The sequence below is a fragment of the Xyrauchen texanus genome, chromosome 34 (assembly GCF_025860055.1).
Source record: "Xyrauchen texanus isolate HMW12.3.18 chromosome 34, RBS_HiC_50CHRs, whole genome shotgun sequence".
Classification (NCBI taxonomy): domain Eukaryota; kingdom Metazoa; phylum Chordata; class Actinopteri; order Cypriniformes; family Catostomidae; genus Xyrauchen; species Xyrauchen texanus.
The window spans coordinates 34,637,302-34,646,642 of NC_068309.1; the positions used below are offsets into that span (position 1 = coordinate 34,637,302).

At 36.1% G+C, this 9,341-nt stretch overlaps 1 protein-coding gene across 1 annotated transcript; it reads left to right on the forward strand.

The window, feature by feature from the left end:
• The first annotated feature begins 2,616 nt into the window (after window positions 1-2,616).
• On the forward strand, window positions 2,617-8,259 carry endou2 (endonuclease, polyU-specific 2). Its single transcript, XM_052104897.1, has 7 exons — window positions 2,617-2,738; window positions 3,607-3,738; window positions 5,435-5,540; window positions 5,763-5,884; window positions 6,391-6,503; window positions 7,073-7,226; window positions 7,975-8,259. Exons 2-7 carry the CDS (start codon window positions 3,637-3,639, stop codon window positions 8,224-8,226), a joined length of 849 nt encoding a protein of 282 aa, XP_051960857.1. The 5' UTR covers window positions 2,617-2,738; window positions 3,607-3,636; the 3' UTR covers window positions 8,227-8,259.
• The last annotated feature ends 1,082 nt before the right edge of the window (window positions 8,260-9,341 follow it).

Genomic DNA, 9,341 nt, shown 5'->3' on the forward strand with positions numbered 1-9,341 from the left:
ATACACTCCATCTCTCTCTCTCTCTCTCGCTCTCTCTCTCTCTCTCACACACACACACACACACACACACATACAACCTTGTTTCTCCAATAACATGTTAGAAACAGCCCAAGCCGTGATACTAGTAGTTCGAAAGTGATGTTTTTGATAGGCTTGGACCCATCATTTGTTTTGAACTAGTAACGGCAAATTCTGATCTGTGGCGTAAGAAAGTAGTTTCATGCACAAATGCATTTTTTATGACCATACTCAGTTTTTCCTATTTTTTTTTTAAAATATACTTCTTTATTTAACTGTTGTATACAAGCAATATCACACGAGCAAGAGTGCAATATGACCTTAGCCCCGACCATCAGTGAGCCAGTGGCTGCAGCCTCGACCGTCAGTGAGCCAGTGCCTGTAGCCTTGACCGCCAGTGAGCCAGTGCCTGTAGCCTCGACCGCCAGTGAGCCAGTGCCTGTAGCCTCGAACATCAGTGAGCCAGCACCTGTAGCCTCGACCGTCCCAGAGCCAGCACCTGTAGCCTATATACTGTGTATATATATATATATATATATATATATATATTACTGTATAAACTGCCCTCAGTAACTTTTGTCTTTGTGTCATCTTGGACTAAAGCCCACCCACACCCCCAGTGACTTTGTGTTGCTAGGCTCTGCGATCTGTGTAGCTAATGGGTGTTCCTACTGTTTGTTGCTGTAATGTTATTGGAGGACTGCACGTCTGGCTATAGCTTTTGAAAATGTAATCAAGGATGAGAACTAATACCTAATACCCTCACGACACTACACTTCTCTGTCTTGATAAGGGTAAAGCTGCAGGGATTTCTCCAAAAAGGGATGTGAGCTCCAAACCTCCATTGAAGATATTGGTAGCCCCTAAACTAAACCTTTCCCTAAACTTAACCATGAGTGGAAGTGATGCTTCCTTTTGGAGGTGGCTCAACCCCCTTTTGGAGTAACCCTGCCCCATTTTGGAGGTCTCCGGCCTGCAGCTATACCTACTTAACTGTCTTGCCTGCACTCCTGTCCAGTCTGTCAGGAGACCAATGACACGAGCTCCACTTCCTTCACTCTTATTGTTGCTCGCTATTGTCACCCATCATTTGCAAAGCATTGACATTTTCTCAACTTGTCTTGTTGCTCTCCATGGTGATCTCTGTTGCCAATGGCCGTCGCTGTGCTCTCATTGAAAACAAATGGGATTGTGTCGCTTGCAGTGTGAACGGGGCTTTACACTGCCACCTAGCGGCATGGATGCAGCATCATGTAAAATCAATAGTTTTTAGTTTCAGATTCAATTGTAAAAATGTTGTATTAATAGTCAGCCATGATTACTTTAATCAGTGAGTGAAAGTGTCAAATAACAGGAGTTACTGAGATTAAGAGCGTTGTATTCAGCTGGTCATGTGACTCTAACATGACAGCCCCCATGTGTGGACCTTCTCCATGTAGAATAAAACAGCTTTTATAAGGATACTGCTATGACTGGAGTCTTCATTTTAATGTGAGTGCTCATGATTTCCTACTTAAAATTACAGTTCATGTCTTTAGGAGTTTAACATTTTTAATGAGGAAAAAATGACTGAGTGCACAATTAAGTGTAAAATAATCTGAAATAAATATGAAGTAAAACTATGAAAACTGAACAGTGTTGGGCAAGTTACTCAAAATACAAATTACTTAATACTTCTCTAACCTTGTAATCAGATTACTTTATTGATTATGGGAAAAGTAATCACATTACTAATTAATTTTAACTTACTTTTTAGTTCTTTCTTAAACATCACAGACAGGTTTTTGTTTTTCTGCTCAATGAGTTCAAAATAATGTCTATATTTCCTCTGTTCATTGTTGTTTCTTCAGCTGTTACAGAATCACAAAAATACATACATATGAACATAAATCATTGTGGCAGGGCGGAGGGCGGGGCCGGGCCGGGTGGTGATTCTACACACTCTGCCCCTTATCAGGCTAATCAAGCCTCCGAGAGAGATAAAGGCCAACTGCGGAAGATGGTGCGAGAGAGAGAGATCGTTTATGGCATGTCCGTTATGTGTGTGTGTGTCTTTTTAAGTTTTTCATTAAAATATTATTTATATTATCACCCGGCCCCACCCTTCACCTTGTCACATTCATGTTTTAAATGTATTATAAACAAACAATATTATTTGAGAAATGTGTGTAACCAAAGTAATGTACTTAATTGAAAGTGAAAATCTAAAATTATTAAAAAAATTGAAATTGAAATGTGTTACTCTACATTTTTTTAACTAAAAAGGTAATTATATTACATTAACAAATTACTTTGTAATCAGATTACACCCAACACTGAAAACGAAAAGGAAGTTGAGACACAAAAGGTGAATAAAACGGTCAATATTAACCCTACAAGAGTTTAATTGTCCAATGGGCGATCCAGCTGGCTAATATTTGACAGTGACTTTGTAGATAAATGAAATAAATATCTGTGAGGTGTCAGTGTTCTGGGGGTTTGGTTCGGCTGGTACTGTGTGCAGATGGTAGGAGGTACACAGTGTCAGGTAATGAGACAATACCTCACGAAAACACATACAAAGAGCTAGCCTTTACTGCAGAGGCTCAATGAAAAGCGCCACAACCTGCTGTAATCCCTTTTGCTAGAGTTGCTGACACGGGCTAACCCTTTAGAAAAGGCCCTCTGTTGTTGTGTGGGAACGTCACTGCATCTTATCCCAACAGTCCAACATCATTACGGTGAGTTGTTGTGGTGTACCTTCAGGCACTGTTTCTCAAATGACAACCCAAACCTTCCACTAACCCAGCTCGAAACCAGAAATCAGGTCAGTGGGTTTATAGATGGCTAATTGCTCATTAATATGGTACTATATGTGTGGCATCTGTGTTTTATGATGGACTAAATCGTTTTATTAAAAGTTCTGGCGTCAGTTCAGAACATGGTGGTTGTAAATGTAGGTAACAATTTTTTGTTAGCATTTGTTAATTAATGTTAATAAAAGTACAATTGTTCATTGTTAGTTCAGAATGCATTATGTAATGTTGACATAAACAACTTTTAATGGAAAAAATGTATTATGATATGCTAAAATTAACATTAACCAAGATAAATATGTGCTGTTAAAGTATTGTTCATTGTTAACTAATGTAGTTAACTAATGTTAACAAATAAAACCTTATTGTAAAGTGTTAGCACATTAGTTAATGCACTATGAACTAACATGAACTAACAATGAACAATTGTATTATTTGCTAACAAACAAAAAAATTATAAATGCTGTAAATAATTTATTCATTGTTTGTTCATGATACCTAATGCAGTACCTAATGGTAACGAATGGAACCTTATTGCAGAGTTTACCAGTATATTCATATTATGTCATTTAAGGACATACAGTTTGGAACTGTAAAATATTCACCAAATTCTGTAAATATATATTTTTTTAGTAAATATATCATCTAAACTTTATTTACTGCATTTGCCCCCTCTCTCCAATTTCCTTCCTAAATCATTGTTCACTCTCCAAAGCTTTCATTTAATGAAATATGAAGTCACTAAGCTCTATTTTGAGTAAATCAATTGTGTTATATATTTTAACACCTGTAGTGACCCTTTGGGAATTCAAAAAGAAAAAAGATGATTGAAGGTGATCGAGAACTTTCAGCCATGATTCAGGAGCTCTGGGACAATGACACCAATCGTCTGAGACCTGGTATAGATTATCGTATATCTCTACAGGTAATTTTCAAATCTTTCCAGTGTGAAAATCACGTTTGCTTGAATATGTTTTAAGAAAGCATATAAACAGACAGACTTGATCTGTTTTCTGTTACATCCTTCACGTTCTATTATGTAAAACAAATAAAGTGACTTGCGTTGCTATTTTATGTTTGTTGACCTGAGGTCATAAGGTCCGAGAGATTGAGCCTATGCACCTATTTAACACATACAAACTGAGATGGGCATTGTTCAAATGCTCTTTAAAACATTCACAATAGCACTTTTGGACAAGGCATTAACTTGTAAACTGGAATGCTTGCTGGGATTGTTTACTAAAAATAAACATATTTGATTTGTTTTAGAATAAACAAATTAGCTGCATTTAAATATGTTTAATGTATTCTACAATTAATTGCTGCTGTAAATATTGACCATGTTTACATGCACAGTACTTTTTCTTATTAAGTTCCGTATTTTGATTAAGCCTTCATTTTGAAAAAGGTGTTAATATACCTTCCTGTTTACATGTAATCAGCATATTTCAAATACATTGTATTTACATTTAGTCATTTAGCAGAATCACAAATGAGGGAAAAACAGTCACAAAGCCACTTACAAATGAGGGACATAACAAACAATTTGTCATACAAAAGTCAACAATATTTGCAGTATCACACTGCCAAGTTCAAAGATTAGCTAGAGCTAGCACTGCTATATACAGTACATTATAATACACAATAAATCATTGATATGCAGTTATAACATATAGAATGAAAAGGCTGCCAAATAGTAAGCAATTTCCTATTTATATAACTTGTGTTATAAATGCTTAATAATACTTGTTATAAATCCTTAATTATACTTATATAACATTAGTAATCTATACATTTTATCCTTATGTAAAGTGCATTTATTAAGGAGTTGCCAACATTAGAAACCTGTACATAAAGTTCAGTATGGTTTAATGGTCATTAAGCTTTATTATGTGATTTATGCTGTGATTGAGCAGAAAGGTTAGGTTGAGTTAAAATGTTCACTTTTTGGCATGTATTAAATGAAAGTTGCCCTTTTATACTTGTTGCTATAACTGCACAAATGTTTCATAATGCATATAAATCGATAAAAAGGGAACAGTAATGTAAAGTGTCTATATTCTAAATAAGGTGTTTACATGGCACAGAATTATGATTAATATGGACATATGCCAAACGTCTAATTTAGATGTCCAGCAACTGTAATATTGGGTTTTGAAGATTGGATTAATGCATTTCCATGACATATGTTCAGAATGTGACCAAAATCCGATATCAATCCGATTAATATTTTCTTGTGCATATAAATGTGATTAAATTAGTATCCATATTTATATATCAACAAGTCAACAAGTCACATCTTAAACCCATTTCTGCTCAGTAAAGTCAATACATCCAGTAAAAGAACATACAGAACAACACATTTTTGTCAGAGACATTTATTGTAAACACAAAGCCCCTCTCTGGCTTCACTTATCAATAGCATATGCATCAGTGTATTAAAAGAGCCCATTAACAGGTTCTACAATAAGACAGCTAAGTCGTTATATATTTTGTTAATATTAAAGTCAGTTTTTAGGTCAACTGCAGTTGTCAGATTATGCCAGTTTTGCATGAAAGATGGATTGCATGAAAGATGAAAAAAATTCTGGATGTTATTCAAGCTTTTCTTTATGTCATAGGGCAAAGCAGGTAATCTGGCAAGTTTCGCAGATGACAATGATGCAGCGGGGTTGCCTTTGTTCACATTTGTTGATGAAAACATCTTCAAAAAGGAGACTTTTTTGGGTAGGAAATCAGAGAATGATTGTCATATTTAACAAGCAGTTACAAAAGACTATTTTTCCTTTACTAGTTGAAGAGCAACCATGTATTTGAATGTATATTTCACTATACCATTCTATTTAGATCTGTGCCATGACAAAAAAGAAAATAGCTGATTCTAAACAAGTATGGTATTAAACAAGAGATTACACTGAAAAGTTGAGTTCTCTGATTGTGTCATTGTAGCCTTTATCTCACTGCTGGACAACTATGAAAGTGATACTGGTGAGCCGGAGATAGTCACACCAGAAGAAGAACTGGAAAACCACAAGTTCCTGGATTCAGTTATAAAGACTCCCACAATGAAGGTAACCATTGTTATGGTCGGTGCTTATCAAGGGTGATTCAGTTGTATTCAGTTTTTCCAATTTGTCTTAGTTCTTGTCAAGTACCATGCACAGAAATACATGTTCTAAAATCGGAAATACGTGTCTATTATATTGAACCCTTACAATAACCTCACACTGATATACTATCGTGTGATTTTTAACAATTGTATAAACGCGACTCTTGAAGAAATAGTTCAGCTAAACATGATCATAATATTCTCAGCCTCATTTCATTCCAAACACTGAATATTTTGACATCTGTTGTGTTTATGAATGGTATGAAAGAAGCTTGTTTAGAATGGCTTGGATGTTCATGAGACAAATTGCTTTGTTTTAGCGCTAAACAATGTCCAGCAACATTTGAAATGAAGGATTCTTGCATATTTGCATATTATATATTTCTTAATTCTATATATCTAATTATAATCATGATTGCTCAGAGGAACAAGTACTTTCTTAAACAATTGTATATTTGCTTTTATCAGATTGCCCACAAATATCTAGTGGGGAAGCATCTGTCGCCAGAGGACACCACAGGCTTCAAGCAGCAGCTGTACCGCATCTGGTTTGAGCTGTACGCCAGGAGAGGGTCCAGTAAGTAAGTATAGAGGCTTAAGAACAGCTTATAGAAGACTGATATTGTAAAGTTTGAATCCAAATTCTTACCGTTTAAATCTTGGGTATCTTCGACAAATAGAATTTTAAAAGGCATCAGAAGCATAAATCCCCACCTTCTCGACAATGTCATAATTTTGCTATAATCTGTTGATTGATATTCAATTAATTGTAGTAAAAATGTAACATGTACAAACTATTTATAATGTATAAATATTTAGTTGTGTTCCACATTTTGTGCACAACCCTGTTACAACATGATTTTTGTCATATTACAGAAAATGTATCATTACATGTTCTACAGCAAACCTCATATAAAATGAATAAAACAGCTAATATAATACGTTGACCTCCTGGGATCAACACTTTATGAGAATTATCACCAAAAAGTAAAGGACTTTTTAAGTTTCAGGCCCTATTTTGTACCCTGAAAAAAGCCAATGTCAAATGCTTTTTATACAGTATGCTGATGTTTTAAAAAAGGCTTCAATTTAGGTAACGCAAAGTCCTTTTTAAAGGGTATTTTTGTTTATGTTTCTCTCTCCCCACAAGACCGGACTCATCTGGTTTTGAGCATGTGTTTGTAGGAGAGACCAGAGGAGGTCATACGGTCATTGGTTTTCATAACTGGATTCAATTGTACTTACAAGAGAAACTTGGACAAGTTGACTACAAAGGATTTAGTGCGAATGCCAACTCTCCTCCGGTATGTTTATGACATCATGGAAAACTACATGTACTGGATAGAGTTACTTAGTTTGTTTATTGCTTATTTATTTTGTATAGTTTAAGTTAATAATAACTTTTTATCCCCTTTTCTCCCAATTTGGAATGCCCAATTCCCACTACTTAGTAGATCCTCGTGGTGGCACGGTTACTCGCCTCAGTGGGTGGCGGAGGACTCAGCGGGGCAGTTGCCTCCGACTCTGAGACGTCAATCCACGCATCTTATCACGTGGCTTGCTGTGCATGACACCACGGAGACTCATAGCATGTGGAGATTCATGCTACTCTCTGCGATCCATGCACAATTTACCACATGCCCCATTGAGAGCGAGAACCACTAATCATGACCACGAGGAGATTGCCCCATGTGACTCTACCCTCCCTTGCAACTGGGCCAATTTGGTTGCTCAGGTGACTGGCTGGAGTCACTCAGCACACCCTATATTCGAACTTGCGACTCCAGGGGTGGTAGTCAGCGTCAGCTACCCAGGCCCCCTACTATGGGACTACTGATATATTAGTAGATATACAGAAATCTGTTTCCTGACAGCTACAGAGTCCATTTATCTATTCATCCAGCCATTTATTCATTTATCCATTTATCACAGTGGATGAGTGCTCTTTGTCATCTCTTAAAACACACAGCATGATTCTGTGGAGTTTTGTTGTCTGCTTAACATATTAATGTATACTGCTTAATATTTTTTTCTTTTCAACATGATTCCCAGCCGGATGAGAATAAGCACATGTTAGCCCTCCAGTTCAGCTGGAAGAATGGCATTAAACCCAAAGGAAGCATCTTCATTGGAGTGAGCCCTGAGTTTGAGTTTGCCCTGTACACTCTGTGTTTCCTCTCTTCCCCAAACGAGCGTGTGAAAGTCTCCTTTAACGTCTATGAGGTGGAGATAGTCTGTCACCACTTCAACCAGAAGCACATAGGCACCACCTATCCTGTCCTTGTGAAATACCTCAAAGTATAACTACATAAAAGGTCTTTACGGTAAATTAATTCATCATAGCCATGGGTTATAAGTATTGTTTTTATGTTTTTATCTCAAAAACAATAAACCATATAAGACCACCAATGCCTTTGCCTCTGTTGTAGTGTCTAACATTTTCAGGTCTACATAATCCTTGCAACATTTTAAAGAGATACAGTAGTTCACTCAAAAATGAAAATTGTTATTATTTATTAACATGTGTCATCCAAGCCAATATGACTTTCTTTACTTCAGTAGAACTCAAATAGATAAAATGAAAGTCCTTCCATGTGTTCAATAGCCTATTTAAAAAGCTACTTTTAAATGTAAATAATACATTTAAATAGTAGCATATATCCTTCGTATTTCTCAATAAAGTATGCATTGTTTAAACCTACACTATATAAAAATAATTTTTTTTATTAATGACAGAGTGCAGCAAAAATCCATCTTCCAAACCATGTTTTTACCCAAATACACTTTGATAAACCTATAATAATGATATTATAATATAAATATTTTAGAGCTGTAGGGATGGATTTTGTGGGAAATTGCACACATGCGTCATTCACCTGTGCGTGTTGACGTTATATCCATACACAGAGAAAATAAGCTCCGGCTACTGTAGTGCGTGTATGGTGTGGGAGTAGCGTGAAGCTACGGCAATAAATATAAATAAATCCTTTAGTCCTTTAGTGGTCACTGGCTCGATCCCCATGGCCACCACCACCATTGTGTCATCAAGCAAGGCACTTAACTCCAGGTTGCTTCGGGGGAATTGTCCCTGTAATAAGTGCACTGTAAGTCACTTTGGATAAAAGCGTCTGACAAATGCATAAATGTAAATGTAGTCCTAGGCTTGCCAAGGATATGTGAGTATTGAAATTATGTTAACCTCTGGTTGGTAACAATGACAATCTACAAATTAGTTACTATCTTGGTCTATTTGGCCAGAATATACTCCAGTTATAAAGACTTTACAACGTTTGACCTTATCAGACTAGCAGTCGTTATGTCTAATGTAAAGGAATGTTGCCTAAATTTTGTAATGTCTTTTACATATTTCAAAACATCAATGTTTCCAATAAGTCAAAACAACAGCATAAGATATGGCA